The 16,511-nt window shown below is 40.5% G+C and overlaps 1 protein-coding gene across 8 annotated transcripts in view; it reads left to right on the forward strand.

Annotated features, from left to right (window-relative positions):
- The window catches only part of LOC120902189 (transmembrane protein 164), a 57,523-nt gene extending 43,731 nt beyond the window's left edge, over nucleotides 1-13,792 (forward strand). For 7 of the 8 annotated variants that reach the window (XM_040310741.1, XM_040310738.1, XM_040310736.1 and 4 more), the window contains one exon: nucleotides 12,753-13,792. In XM_040310741.1, the coding sequence (XP_040166675.1) occupies nucleotides 12,753-13,115 (363 nt within the window). In that variant the 3' untranslated portion in view covers nucleotides 13,116-13,792. The remainder of the gene's footprint in view (nucleotides 1-12,752) is intronic. The other variant, XM_040310743.1, reaches the window with a different exon arrangement.
- Nucleotides 13,793-16,511: the final 2,719 nt, after the last annotated feature.

Raw genomic sequence — 16,511 nt, forward strand, 5'->3', positions numbered from 1 at the left:
AGGCCAGATGTGCCAAATGTGGTGGCCAGCACACTTTTGGCCACACCAAAAGCGTTCGGTCAGCGTACCAATGATCCGACCAATGAGGGTCTTGCAAGCGAACCTGGGTCGTGGTTAGCATGCTCAGGACTTAGTGCTGCAGGCAGCAAGGGAGAAGCAGATCGACGTGCTGTTGTTCTCGGAAATCTACCGTCCACCGAGGAACAACGGCAGGTAGATTTTCCTTGAAGCTAAGAAGGTGGCAGTGGTGGCAGCTGGCGAACTACCAATCCAGAGGGTGTGGCTGAGTGACATCACGAGCTTGGTTGCCGCCCAGATCGAGCGCGTCGTTTTTTTTGAGCTGCTACGCCCCGCCCTGACAGACCACTGAAGTGTTTGAACGGTTCCTGTAGGTCGTTCAACTTCAAGCTGCCTCCCACGTTGTCGTCGCTGGCGACTTCTAACCCTGGCATGTGGAGTGGGGTAGCAGGCGCGACAACCCACGTGGGGAGCAACTGCTAGGAATAGAACAGCAGCTCAACCTGTTTGTGCTCAACAGGGGAAGCACGGCGACATTCAATGGAAACGCGGTTGCCAATGCCAGCGTCATCGACGTCTCCTTTACGAGCCCCTCGCTAGCACGTCCGGAGTCATACGAGATATACGGCGTCTGATCACCGGTACTTTCTGTATACTGCGGGACCAACGCCTGACCTCTGGCATCAGCAATAGCAGCATTCCACCCCCCAGCAGTAGCAGCAGTTGCAGCAGCAGCGTCAGCAGCTGCGACAGCAACAGCGTATACAGCAGCGTCAGCATCAACGTCAGCAGCAGCAGCAGCATTGAACAGCATCTCAGCGAGGCCGTTCCGCCTTCGGCCGGGAGCGTACTCGTTACTCTGGCAGGAGTTGGAGGCTAACGCAGCTCTCCGCAGCGGCATTCCTGGAGGCGCTGATAGGCTAGGACTTTGCCCAATGCGCCGGGAGCCAGGAGGAAATGGTCACAGCCATGCTATCGGCTTGTGCAGAGATCATGCAACGTGCATCAACGACCCATAACTTACATCGCAACACCTTTTGATGGTCTCCCCTCCTGGCAAACCTGCGAGACAGCTAGAAGGCCGCACGAGACCGAATGTAACAGATGACCGATCTTGAGGAGAGGAGTATCGCTGCTGCAAACCATCGGTCGGCAAGGGCAGAGCTGCAACGTGCAATAAAGGCAATCAAACGCGGCTGCCTCGACGAGCTCATCCGCCTGGCAGAGGAAAATGAATTCAAGATTGGTTATCGTGCCGTCATGGCTCGCATTCGGGGGAGCTGGACACCCAAGGAGATGGATCGTGCAATTCTCGATGGCATAGTCTCCGATCTGTTTCCAGATCACCTTCGTTGCGTTTGGCGCACGTCGCTAGGATAACAAAAAAGCGGCTGAAATGGTGTCAGCTATAACCTGCCTTCTGCAAGACCACAGCGGACCGAGGGCGTCGAAGGCCCGATTGCTGGCGTACGTGGCGAAGTCGGTGATACGGTACGCGGCCCCGATGTGGTCGGAAACTCTAAAGATCAGCGAGTGCCGGCAAATGCTGCACCGTGTCCAGCGCAGAGCAGCATTGAGGGTGGCTCGATCATTCTGTACCGTTAGGTACGAGACAGCCACAGCCACCCTCCTTGCCGGCCTCACGCCAATCTGCCACCTCATCCGGCCGGACACCCGGGTGTACGCGCGCCAGCACACCCCGGACCGCGACAATCACTATCAACCTGTGGCAGCAGGAATGGGATACCGATGCAGCCAGCGATGACGCCAGTCGGTACACGAGGTGAACGTACCGAGTGATACCTGACATCGCAGCCTGGCTGTCAATTTCAGGCAGTTCATCCTCACTGAGCGCAACTGCTCTCGGGACATGGATGTTTTCGGGAGTACCTCTGCAAGAAAGGTTTCACGTCGTCCCCGGACTGCCAAAACTGCATCGGTGTCCCAGAAAACGCAGAGCACGTGCTGTTGGAGTGTCCGCGTTTTGCGAAAGTTCAGCACCGATTGTTGGGCGAAGACGGGCCCGATTCGGTGAGACCAGAGAATCTAATACGGCACGTGCTTCAGGAACCAGGTGAGCTGGACCCGGATAGCAGATGCAGCCCATGACATTACGTTGAGGTTACAGCGCTCTCGGGATGAGGAGAGGGCACACCTGGCGGCCGACCTCACCATAGAAACTTTTTTGTTTCTTAAACTGTGATTCTTTGATCATCATTAAGCTACTTCTGTGTAATTCTGAAATCCGTTATCCAAGTTGACGTTGGAAGTTTTGTGAATGTTCGATTGGAGTTAATTGTGCAAAATGCAAAATGGTGACATAGTGCAGTGCTTCAAAAAACAAAAAAAAACACTTCGCGAATGAATGTTGAATGTGCTCTTACATTCATCGAAAGCAGAATAAATATTGATGGAAAAAATGTGCAGCTGTGTTAGGGAAAGTTCTAAGAATAGAGCAGGCACTTAAGGATCGCATAAAAAATTCACAGAATTTTTCAAAAATTCTTAACCTCACAAAAAACGTGACTAGAAAAATCATTCGATGTCAGCTCTTTTGAAATCACCAGAAAACCCACCGGACGGTCAAAAAAAATTGTTTAACAATTTGTGTGCAACGTGCTGACAACTATATAGAACTGTTAGATTATTTGCATCCGAGGAGAATGATTTGAAGATAATGAAGGTTGTTGAAAATGTATTGAAAAATCCGCAAAGCTTATCACTTTTAACATCTAACCATGTCAGAAATGTGAGCCCTGAAGAAGGTTGGGTTTGCTGTATCAACAATTCATTTTCGAAAGCACAGTATACAATTATGTCTTAGACGTCCAAAAATAAATTTTCATCGTAGGGTTACATTGCCACACTAAGAAAAACTTGTGGACTAAGCGATAAATTTATAAAAGATACTAAAATCAAAGCATAAGCGACGCTTCAATCACTTTTGAATCATACAGCAATAATGATTGTAAAGATTCTAAACGAAGAAATAATACAAAAATATCAAGGAGAAAACCCAAATATTTTGCATCTTGATCTGCTATGTTCCTGGGGATTGGACGGTTCTAGCGGACACAGTCAATATCATCAACCATTTCGGTATGAATATCTCGGTATGAACACATCAGACATTTTGTCAAGATTTTGTCGTCCATTAGAAATTGTTTGTTAAAGAATCAAAGGAAGTGGTGATCATAAAAATCAATGAATTGAGAGAAAAGATAGCTAACTTAGTTCCTTATGAAATTATATTGAGTGCAAAAACACCTTAGTTGTTCATTACAAATTGTATATTATTTCATTTATATTTATATTATTTCATATATCAGCTGTCAAATCGGCATAGTAAGACGTGTTTACGTATAGCTCCGTGATTATTTTCCGTATTTCGGTTATTTTAACAGTCATCTCTAAGTACAAAATTTGTGTAGTGAGCTTGCCCAAAACGTATTATAATACTTTTGGCAATTTTGCTTGTTTTTCTTCAATTGCTCGTCGGTCGCATCATCCGCGTAGTGCGTCTATTAACCGCTCAAGGCATCGACCGGCGAATTCTTTTTTCAAAATGGAGCATACTTGCAACTCTTGCGCAACCCAAATCACCCATGACCTGATTAGCTGTTACATTTGCAACTCACCGTTCCACGTCCACTGTTTCATTCCTGAGGATGCACTAAAGCTTACCAACGAATACCGACAAATCAACTGGTGTTGCCTAGCGTGAAATAATGTGATTCATTCACTCTGCGCACTCTTGCTTGTCGTCTTCGAGTGACGAGCCTCTAAGCGGGGTTGTATGCCGGTACGACACATCGACTGGTACATTGCACGCACTAACGATCTCTCTGCACTGCGTGGGGTGGGTGTCCCCCAACGTCTGTCTGGAGACTTTGCTAGTTCGTACGATACTCTGCGCATGCGCGTACATAACACATCGACTGGTACATTGCACGGCACTAACGATCTCTCTGCACTGCGTGGGGTGGGTGTCCCCCAACGTCTGTCTGGAGACTTTGCTAGTTCGTACGATACTCTGCGCATAAGCGTACATAACACATCGACTGGTACATTGCACGGAACTAACGATCTCTCTGCACTGCATGCGACTCTCAACCACCGTGACGGGAGACTTTGCTAGTTCGCGTACGATACTCTGCGCATGCGTGAACATAACACATCGACTGGTACATTGCACGCACTAACGATCTCTCTGCATGGAACTCATTCATAACCACCGTTACGGGAGACTTTGCTAGTACGTACGATACTCTGCGCATATGTACATGTTTTACAACCCAACCAACTTGAGCACCTAGGGGAAGTTGTGATGCCATCTGAACACCCACCGACTGATGCATTGAACGGCTAAAGTTGACCTTCAATCCGTACTGGCACTCTACGGCGTGGAGGCAGTTGCACGACCACTCCTATCCCAAACCAACAAAGCAAGGTGTATCCTACGTGCTCGGTACAAGCACACCACGACGGGACACATTGAACGGTTCAGCGATCTCTCTGCGATCACCAATGTGACGGGAGACATTGCTAGCGGTTACTCTGCACTAGTGAAAGAACTCCACCGTGATACGGGAGACATTGCTAACGGTCACTCTGCACAAGTGCCAATACCACCTTGTGACGGGAAACATTGCTGAAAGCGGCTTCTCTGCACTACTGGGCTACCACCTTGTGACGGGAGATATTGCTAGCGGTCACTCTGCACTAGTGGAAGAACTCCACCGTGAAACGGGAGACATTGCTAACGGTCACTCTGCACAGGTGCCAATACCACCTTGTGACGGGAAACATTGCTGAAAGCGGCTTCTCTGCACTGCTGGGCTACCACCAATGTGACGGGAGACATTGCTAGCGGTCACTCTGCACTAGTGGAAGAACTCCACCGTGATACGGGAGACATTGCTAACGGTCACTCTGCACGGGAAACATTGCTTTAAACCGAACGGCATCTCTACGCGTTAACTTGCAACTTGCACCCCAACTTGTTCCATCTGGTCGAACGGGTGCGCACGACGGGACACATTGCACGGTTCAGCGATCTCTCTGCACTAGTGGAATGATACCACCGTGATACGGGAGACTTTGCTACAGCGGCTTCTCGGCACTACTGAGCTACCACCAATGTGGAGGGTGACATTGCTAGCGGTCACTCTGCACTAGTGGAAGAACTCCACCGTGATACGGGAGATATTGCTAACGGCCACTCTGCACAGGTGCCAATACCACCTTGTGACGGGAAACATTGCTGAAAGCGGCTTCTCTGCACTACTGGGCTACCACCTCGTGACGGGACACATTGCTAGCGGTCACTCTGCACTAGTGGAAGAACTCTACCGTGATACGGGAGACATTTCTAACGGTCACTCTGCACAGGTGCCAATACCACCTTGTGACGGGAAACATTGCTAGGAACCGAACGGCATCTCTGGGCGCGTACACCCCAACAACACTAGACGAAAATTGTCTTTGGCTACTCCGATCGGTATACATAGTCCTGACGGATACATTGAATGGATATAGTGGGTTGGGTTGAAATTACCGTGACTGCATTTTTGTTAAAACTGTAAACCGTACGGTATTCTGGGAAGATGGATACCTTTGCACGGCTACAGAGTTGAATTACCGGGCTGCTATTTGACCACTATAGTCCAATCGGTACTCTGCACTCTCACGTATACTGATGTTTCACTTGAATACACCCCACTGTTTTGTCCTACGGGCGTGTAAGCTCTCCACGACGGGATACATTTATGGTTCAGCGATCTCTCTGCACTTCGTGGACCTACTCCTTCCGTGTGTCGGGAAACATTGCTAGTGGTCACTCTGCACTAGTGGAATGATACCACCGTGATACGGGAGACATTGCTAACGGTTACTCTGCACTTCGCGGACCTGCTTACTCTGAGACGGGAGACTTGCTATCGGCTTCTCTGCACTACTGGGCTACCACCTTGTGACGGGAGACATTGCTAGCGGTCACTCTGCACTAGTGGTAGAACACCACCGTGATACGGGAGACATTGCTAACGGCCACTCTGCACAGGTGCCAATACCACCTTGTGACGGAAAACATTGCTAGGAACCGATCGGCATCTCTGCGCGATTACTTGACGCACCCCCTGACTTGCTGCATAAAACATTTAAGTTCCACTTCGCTCTCCCCTACGTGGGTCTGAGCTTCGCTCTCAGGGAAAGATATGCCACATTTGGTAGGGAAACCCGGAGCATGACCGGTTGGCAGCCAGTATCCTTGCGTGCAGCTTAGCTACCATGTGATTGTCGTTGTTGACCTTTTACCCTTTGATATAGTTGAATTCTGGGACGACTTCAAAAGTGCGTTCACCTATCTGTACGTCTCGCCTACGTAGATTCTGATTATTTATTGGTAGGGCCGCTGATGTTGCCACCATCAGTTTGGTCCTTGCCCCGTTTATCTGCAATTGTTTATAGTACGACTGGTTAAATCTACGAACATTTAAGCGCCTAGCTCAACCTGGATGATGGGCTTGACTACTCGATCTTAAAGGAAAAGACGTTACAGCCAATTCAACTTAAATTGCGGTAAGTTGGCCATTTATGTTAAGGAGTGGCGATGTAGAATTGATGACTGCAGTGCAAGCCGACACTGCTACAGGATTAGCCAAGATGAGATCAAGCTGACGATCTATGGTTTTTCTTTCGGAAATTTTAATTAAATAATTGAAGTTATTTACACGAATGTGAACTTAAGTATTCAAATTTTTCGAATTCCCGTTTTTCCAGTTTTAATATTTATTCTGATAAATTGTACCTTTTCCTGATTTTTCATCACATAAAACGATGAATGTTCAATCTCATTAATTTTATTGCCATCTGTTCGGCAATTGAAATGCTAGCTTAGTAGTGTGCGCAAAAAAAAGCTGTTTGCACTGTTATTCAATAGTGGCATGTGTGGTATAATTTTAAATCGGTTTTTGAAAGTCCATCTTCAAATCACATGCAATGTGTTCATACCTTATCTGAAATGAAATATGCTTGAAACATTGTGATTTTTGGCACTTTTAATTTTTTTTAAATTCAATGTAAGCGATACATACACCCATACCCCTTGCTCGTGTTGGGTAAATCTGATTCAGATTAGTGATACTGAATGAATCTTTGGAATGATTAAATGAATCTGAATCTCAGTTGGAAAGATTCATGAAAGTTTTCGAGTTCTTCGGAGGTTGCTTACAGACTGGGTTTATTCTACGAAAATATCTATTACACATGTGGTTCACGCATACTTATAATTAAACCTAACATTATCAACGCAATACTACTTAGCTATGTATCTTATAACCTATACAAATACTAATAAGATATTTACAGTGTGGTAACTGCCCCATCCTTCTAGTGTTGATTCTCCTGAATCAACTTTGAAGCCAAAAAATCGTTTTATGGTTATTTTGAGATGTTCAAATTTTTGACATTTGTTTTGTGTATGTTATGGTTATTTTCATTTTGAACAGTGACACGTTTGTCAACTTGGACGAAACTTCTCTTAAATATGGGCTTTTCTTTTCCCTTAAAGACTTTATCTTTAACAAAGTTTTCTGGGCCTACTTCTAACTGCGGAGGTACTTGCCTTAGTTTATTATGAGTTTTTAATTGCTTGCTTTGAGCTTCTTTCAATTGTACAATTACTTCATCATAACTCCTATTTCTAACTTCGTCAATTTCCTCAACGGATGCTGAATTTTGAGAAATTCCTAAAACGATTTCTTTTGGGGTTTTCTTAGTTACACTATGTATAGTGTCGTTGTATTTTCCTACTACTATCGCCATACGCCTTTTAGTTGAGTAGTTAGGTTGCAGACGTTTTTGTATGCGATACATTTCGGTAATCGTAGAATGGAAGCGTTCTACTTGACCATTAACTTCTGATTTATTGCTTGGTGTGATGTAAGCTGTTATATTAAGGTCTAGCATTATCCCTCAAATTTCTGCTGATAGAAAAGATTTTACGTTATCCGTTACTATAATAGACGGAATTATATATGATGTAATCGTTTGTTCGAAAGCTTTTCTAATATGAATCGTTTGTTTTGATTTAATGGGGATCATTCGCCCAAATTTCGAAAATTTATCAACGCTTGAAAGAAAGCTTTCCCCGTCTATCTGGTATATTCCCAAGTGCAAAATATCAAAAGGATGGTTTGGTATAGGTATTTCCTGTATTTCTACTTTCAATGGACGCCTATCATATTTGCATGTATTGCACGTATCGCAAACTTTGATGAAATTTCTAATTTTTTGTGTAATTTTGGGAAAATAAAATTTCCTCAAAATTTTACGTTTGTTTTCCTCTATGCCTCGATGGGCCCTTTCGTGTTCAACTTGTATAATGTTTTCTTGTTCTTCTGTGTTCGTAATATCCTTCAAAATATTTTGCGTGAAACGTATCTTATACATTCTTGTGCTTGAATATACTTTGAAAATATTTTTAAATTTTCCTAGGATTTCTTCTGAACAATTAAAACCGGTTAATTTATTAGGAATGAAGTTTTTCCTAATAATATCCGTTAGAGATTGTTCTGTAAATTTGTTCATTCTAATTTTTACTGTTTTGAACCCGGGAAATGGATAGGAAACTAGAGTATCCTCATTAGCATCCTTCTCTAACACTATTTGAAGCTTGAAAGCGTTAAGAGGAGCTTCTGTACATTCAATCATGTCTGAGCTGTCTTCTTCAGCAGAATGCTGAGTTGACGTTAGGCTAAATATCTGAACGCGACTGAGCGCGTCGGCAACCACGTTATTTTTACCAGGTGTATACACCATTTCGTAGTCGTGTTCCTCTAAGTAAGATTTCCAGCGCTTTAGTTTGGTATTGACGTTTTTTGACGATAGTGAAAATGTTAGAGGCTGATGGTCTGTTATGATTTTAAACTTTTGACCGTAAATGTAGTTTCGAAAAACTTTCAGCGACCAATAAATTGCTAACATATCTTTTTCAGTCGCTGAAAAATTTTCTTCTCTTTTGTTAAGCGTTCGCGAGGCAAAATGTATTGGTTTATCCTTCCCCACTTCACCTTGACTGAGCACGGCGCCTATGGCGTAGTTAGAGGCATCAGTTGTTATCAGAAAGGGTTTGTCGAAGTCTGGGTACGTAAGAATATCGTTTCCCGATATTACCTGTTTCATACTTTCGAAACATTTTAACTCTTCTGATGTAAGTTCGATTGGCGAAGAATCAGAATTATTTTTTCCTCGTAAATGGTTAGACAAGGGTTTAGTTAGATCAGCATACCCTTTGATAAACCGTCGATAGTAGCCGACCATGCCTAAAAAACTTCTTAATTCCTTTGTGTTAGTTGGTTTTGGCCAGTTTTTTATGGTCAATATCTTAGCTTGGTTAGGTCTTATTCCATCCAACGTAATTATATAACCGAGATATTCCACACTTTGACACAGAAATTTCGATTTTTGTAGCTGAACTTTAAGATTCGCTTCTTCCAAAGTGGACAAAATTACTTTTAAGTTGTGGATATGTTCGGTTAAATTGCGTCCAAAAACCACAAGATCGTCTATGTAGACATAGCAAATTTTTCCTATGTGTTCACGAAACACATCGTCTATTGCACGTTGGAAAATGGCTGGCGCATTTTTCAAGCCAAATGGCATTCGTAAAAACTCATACTTTCCGCTATTAACAGAGAATGCTGTTTTTTCTATGTCGAGATCATTGACCTTAATTTGATGGAAACTAGAAGCAAGGTCGAGTGTAGTGAAATATTTATTCCCACCTAACTGGTCAAGAATATTTTGTATGTCTGGGACAGGGTATTTTTCAGAAATGGTTTTTTGATTAAGACGCCTATAATCGATCACTAATCGTAGCTTTTTCTCTCCGTCAGAACATTCACTGTTTCCTTTTTTTTTGAACGACCCAAAGTGGCGAGTTCCAGGCGGATCGTGAAGGACGAATAATACCATCCGCTCAGTGGCGGATTAAGGGTATCGGGGGCCCTAGGCGGAAAGACGAGTTGAGGCCTCCTGTAAATGGTAAATGTTTTTGTTGGGGGGGGGAGTAGCGGCGCTAAACTTGCTGTTGCGAGATTGAACAGTCGGGGGCCCCTTCGATCATCAGTCACAGGCTCTTGTGAATCACAGGCTCCAGGGGCCCTTGTCGCTAGTACTCTGTCCATACGGCATACTATAGAATGGCAATCTACGGGGCCCCTAAATCGGCGGGGCCCCAGGCGACCGCCTAGTCCGCCTACCGTTAGATCCGCCACTGCATCCGCTAACATCTTTGAAATTTGCTGTTCCACTTCGTTTTTATAAGCGACGGGGTAGGGATAGCTTTTTTGATACACCGGTGCATCATCTGTGGTTCTTATTCGACATTCGACATTAGTGGTACACGTCAGCTTTGAGTCTGTATCGTGAAAAGCATGACTGTGTTGGTTAAGAACTGTAACGAGAGATTCTCGCTCTTCTTCTGTTAGGTGTGCGATGTTTGTGTTAGATTCTACGTCAAGTATCTGATCGATTGTCACACTACTATACTCACGACAGATTTTTTTCGGATAATAGAAATGCAGTGGTATTTTATACTTGTTATTGTCCGGCTTTGTTAGTTCGATCTCTCGGGAACGTGTAATTAAATTGATATTGTGTGCAAATACTATTTAAGTTCCAATTATGCCATCAAAAAAGTCGTGAAAGTTGTACACCACAAATTTATATTTTGTTTCTAGCACTGGAGAGAAAATATCAAGAAAAACTACTTGCGAAGCACTTCCTATCCCGGCAACACTTTTAAACTGTTTTGTTTCACTTCTAACTGTTTCACTGCCTATCACATTTGCCCACTTCTCCGAAATAATGTTTATATTTGCACCACTATCAACTAGGAGTTTAATAAAACCATGTTCTGTAGGCACTTTAATAAACGGCAACACTAACCCACTGTTTTTTACTTTGGCAGGCTCTTGGTATTGGAGTCTGTCCCAAAAAAAGTTGGGCTACACTGAGCTGCCGTGCTATCATTCTCTTAGCGAGCGTAAGCTTGAGCCGGCCGGTTTTGATAATGCAAATGTGTACGCATGGTACGATCTACTTCCATCGGCTCTTGACGCGTGTGCGTTTCGCTCGGGATTGGTGCGTACGGTTTTTGTTTCGGAGGGATCTTTTGTGTTGGTAGGAAACCTTGTGCCGATGTACCTTTTCGTAATTTTTCGAGCTCCACACAAAGTTCATATGCCTTATTCAGGCTGTCTGGCGCAGCTGTTTTAACATATATTCCTAAGTCACTATTTAATCCCCTTATAAAACTATCTACGGCTTTATCTTTAAAATAATCTAAAAACGCATGGTTAGGAGAATTATACTTAACATTATTTTGAATGTGGTTTGTAATAAATGTAAGAAGTTCGTTCACTCTACCGAAGTATAATTCGATATTTTCATAGTTCTTACGCTTAATTGTAGTAAGTTCGTAATCTAAACTCATCAAATCACGACGATCACTGAACTTCTTCACCAACACTTCTTTGATTGCTGACCAATCAAATCCTACATTACTGGCATGTAAAGCGTCCGATGCCGCACCAATTATTTTTCTACGCACTGTACGTTCTATTATTCCAAATTGCGTCGGGCAATTTGCAAATGCGGAATAGTAGTTGTATATTCCGTCGACATCCTCAACCCAGGTGTTGAGATGTTTCGGGTTACCGTCAAATTCCGGCAACATTTTAAGGATGTCAGGGACCTGTCCCATTTGTATGAAAAATTTCATTTCTTCTTGGCGTTGTTCCATCTTTTTTTCTAACTAGATTCTAACTAGGTAGACGTAGACAAAAAAATGATCGAACGGTCTTTCACGATGAATAAATTAGCGCACCTATTCGCGCTACAACACCGCAAATCACCAATTGGAAGGCGATAGCTCTAAGGCTGGATGTCGTATTCTCTGGTTGAACAAAGACAGCTAAAGGTAGCTTCACTCCAGTACTAGGAGCTTATACGTTTACTATTTTTTTTCTTTTTATTCGGGAGCCAGTTATCGAGTCGAGTCGCTTCTCTTCGGAGGTTGCTTACAGACTGGGTTTATTCTACGAAAATATCTATTACATATGTGGTTCACGCATACTTATAATTAAACCTAACACTATCAATGCAATACTACTTAGCTATGTATCTAATAACCCATACAAATACTAATAAGATATTTACAGTGTGGTAACTTGGATATTAATAATTAAAATCTCTAAAGATTAACGAATGACTAAGGATTCATGAATCTCAAGGGATTCATAAATCTGTATAAAATTATAAACTTTTAACTTTGTATTATTCTTCTTCTTGGCATAACAGCTCACATGGTTATGCCATCCTATCCTAGGCTTTCGAGACTTCTTGGAAAGTACCACGCAGTAATATAGTATGTTTTGCTACGGGGAGACGGTCCATGCGAAGATTGAACCCACAACGGGCAAGTCAAGAGATTCATGATTTTTTAGAGATTCTTGAATATTTGAAGATACATGAATCTTTGAAGACTCCTGAATCTCATCACTGAATATTCATATAAATGAATCTCAACGAAAGATTCATTAAACCTAATACTTTTAACAACCCACTAAATTTGTTTTAATTTAAATAAATTTTTGCTTATTATTCATCAAACACATAACATAAAGATAGCACGAACTTAGATTAACTTAAATTATCTTCCTTTTTTGTAGCCCGTACAAGTAAATCTGAACCACATGCTTTGTCCAGCACTGAAAGATCCTTTCGAAGGCTCCAACTACCGTGTTTATGCTGTGTTCCATGAGGCAATCCTATGCACACTACTTTGCAAAATAATCACTTTTCTGTTCAGTCCGCTGCCTTCGCCAATTATAAATCGTCCACCGTTCATCAAAAACGGAAAACCAACCGACGTTTCTACAGTAATTTCTGCTGCTGCTATGAGTACGTCTACATCGCTTCCTCCACATCTTATTACCTCATCTCGCCCATCTTCAAGATCGTCATCACCAGCGAAAGCATCAACTATTTTGCAGGAGAATAATATTATTATAAAAACTAGTAAAATTGACTAGGACAGTTTTAGTCTATTTCAAATTCTTTGTTGCATACTCGGGCTTAAGATAATAGTCAACAATAGTTGAGAAAATTTCACGTCCAGTATCTATATACATAAAGGCTGTTCATAGATAAAAATAATTACAATTTTAATCTATTATCTTTCCCATGCTAGGAAAGTGCATGGAATAGTATGATATAAAATATAATTTTTGTATTTTTTTTGTTTTCAATGTTCGAAGTTTATCCCACATTCGGTACGTATCGTTTTATAAATTCTAATTATAGAGGGGTTTACGATTCAAGTCATGTTTTTATAAGGAGTTTTACACTTGGCGGCTGAAATAATTTCAACACTTACTATAAAACCATATAGCATCAGATTTTCAGCCTTGATTATTTCAGCCTTAAAAACATGTAAAAAAGACTCACTGCAGACTCATGCTCATAAATGATTGAATTCTTTCATGTGAAATATAGATAATTAATTAATAATTATTAAAAACTATTTGATTCGATATTTTTTTGATTTATAAGTTCTTGAGGAACATCCAGAGATACATGGTTTTTGTGTACCCGAGGCATCTGCGTATCTCGAATATCACGTTTTTCATCCAAAATGCACATAATAAATGAATATTTTTTGTTAAATTTGATACTTGTATACATTTTATCATTTTATTAAAATGATTTGTGCAACAAAATAAAGATATTTAGAAAAATACTTAAAATGCGGAAAGCAAAAACACAATTTATTTTGTATTTTACAATTTTTCAACAAAACAACAAACGTTGTTTTGATTTGAGATATAAATGGTCAAATTTAGAAAACCGCGTATCTTGGAATCCGCGTGTGTCGAGAACCGCGCCACTCGGAATCAGACTGTTTAACCTATTTCAAACAGAAATAAAGAAAACCAAACGTATTTAACACTCTGAGTGCCATTGCTATCATATATGATAGCCAGTTTTGTTTCCTGGGGTGCCATGTCTATCATGTATGATAACCAGGGATGACTGACTTCAAATCTTAATATCTTGTTACAGATTGGGGGTATTGTCATGAATTTTAGCAAAAAAAGATCAACTAAATGATACATAATTTTGCAATTTATACGGTGTTTGTAATTTGTATTATATTTATTTTTACATAATAATTCTTAACCATATATACCCAACTATAACCATAAATAGTCAAAATAAAAGAATATAAATGCAAAATAACAATTCTTTCGATTAATATAGTGTAGCCACATATATTTTAGTTATAATGTGAGTTTTAAAAACATCTGATATACAGCAGATATTATTTCAATTATTATTTAAATGACAACATACGTTAGTTACTTGATCCTCATTCAATGAAGCATCTTGTTGAGAACAAATCTATACATAAATTTTAACTGTTGTTTTGCCAATATAATTATCAAGACCATGCAAAACAATGAAAAAACGTCAATAAATCAACCAAAATAGTATTTAAAATAATTATTTTCACCATTTTTTAGTTTGTTTACATTCAGTAATACTTCCCTGGGGGCTATGAGTATCATATATGATAGCCATCAATAATGTAAACAAAAAGTGCTTAGCCCCTAGGGAAACATATACAAAAATGTTCTGGCACTCACAGTGTTAACATGCATCTTTGTTTGTTTACAAATGGGGAAATATAATATAGCGGAACGTAACTGTCAAATGGATACAGCACGGATGATAAATATTGTTCACCGCCAGGCTACAATTTCAGCTTTCTGGCTTAAATTTTAGGCTGATTAAGGAGATCAGATGATGGAACATAGAGCATTTTGACATAAGGTCCCCGGGATTCAAACCAGTGTTTAATTTTTTTTTAAATTGTAGATGGATTTTATCAAACATGTTTTGTGAATTACTGTATACTAATAATGATTAAACATATTTTGGGCCTTGCAAGCTCTTATTTAATACTAAAATTGAGATTGAGGAGTAAATAAAATGAGTGATATTTCGTGAATTTAATGTATAATTCACTGTGTTAACGAAATATTCAAGGATGACAATTAAATAATCGTTTATATTACTTTTTCTACATTCAATTATCATTATCTACGAGACGCATAGACGATTCAAGAGAAATAGGTAATTTTACTAACTTGAATTTAGATTTCGTAACTACACAAATTCTCAACAATATCGTTAATTTGACTCATTTTCCCGATAACATCAATAAACATGCAAAATTGCACTAAAGTGATAAAAATTATGTTCTATTTGCTATGCTGCATTAACGGAATCTAATAATTAATGATTTTAAAATGACGTGAGATTCCTCAATTATGGTAATCCCTAAAGACGCTTTTCCATCACCAGATCTCTTTAATGCACCTTGTTTTAACGGTAGAAAGGTATGTCTAGCCTAAAAAGAATTTCTGGAAAGCAATCAAGCGTTTAAAAACAACAAAAAATAAAAATTGGATTAAGGTCAGCCACCAAGTTACAAAAAACTATCTATTCAGAGAATAATTCAAGTATTGAAAATGATCTGGAATGTAAAGCATAGGAAGTCCCCGAGAAAAGCAGTAGTTGTTATACGCGAATTCGGAGATACGCGGATTTCTAAATTTTAAAGTTTTTTAGCTACTTGTACTTGTACTACTTGTACTACTTGATTTGACACATACATTGCAAAATAAATGCAAAATAAACTTCCTTTTGGTCGAATTTCATAAAAAGAAGATATGAGCTTTAAATTTTCAATCGTAATTCTATCAAATAATTGAACCAGAAAAACCATTCATATAACCATTCATAACACGAAGCAGTGAAACTACGACATACGCGGAAATTTTAAATACGATTTTTCTTTTCAGTCTGCATTAACACTAGGTTTACGGGGGTCTCCTATCTCTATGAACACTTCCTTTAAATCAAATCGATGACGGTTGGATAAGAATACGTATTTAGATAACTTAATATAATAGGAAAACAATCTATCAAAATTATGTGTCGCTTACCAATCGTGGTTTCCATAGAAATTAATCTGCTTATTGCTAATTACGAAATGTAATTGTGATAGTCGTTATTGTTTCACCAACAAATGATGTGATAATGATTATGTTACAAATTCGCTAAATGTATATTCATACATTTAAAAACTAACTTAAAATTAAATTGAACTAGTGATATTATGGCTGGAAAACACGAGATTCGACTTACGCGGAGATTCGAGATACGAGGGATCTTGCAACTGTTTTTGGTTCCTAGTAGTGGTGTTTCTTGAACTTCGATTCACTGTCAACTATTGAATATGTGCTTTTTAGTTGACACTTTTTTCCCACGGTCCGTGAAAGAGAAAAAGTCGAGGAGTTTAGAACGAATAGACAGAAAGTGAAAAATTTGACAGTTTAGTCTAACATTAGCCGCTATCGCGA

The sequence above is a fragment of the Anopheles arabiensis genome, chromosome 3 (genome assembly GCF_016920715.1).
Source record: "Anopheles arabiensis isolate DONGOLA chromosome 3, AaraD3, whole genome shotgun sequence".
Classification (NCBI taxonomy): Eukaryota; Metazoa; Arthropoda; class Insecta; order Diptera; family Culicidae; genus Anopheles; species Anopheles arabiensis.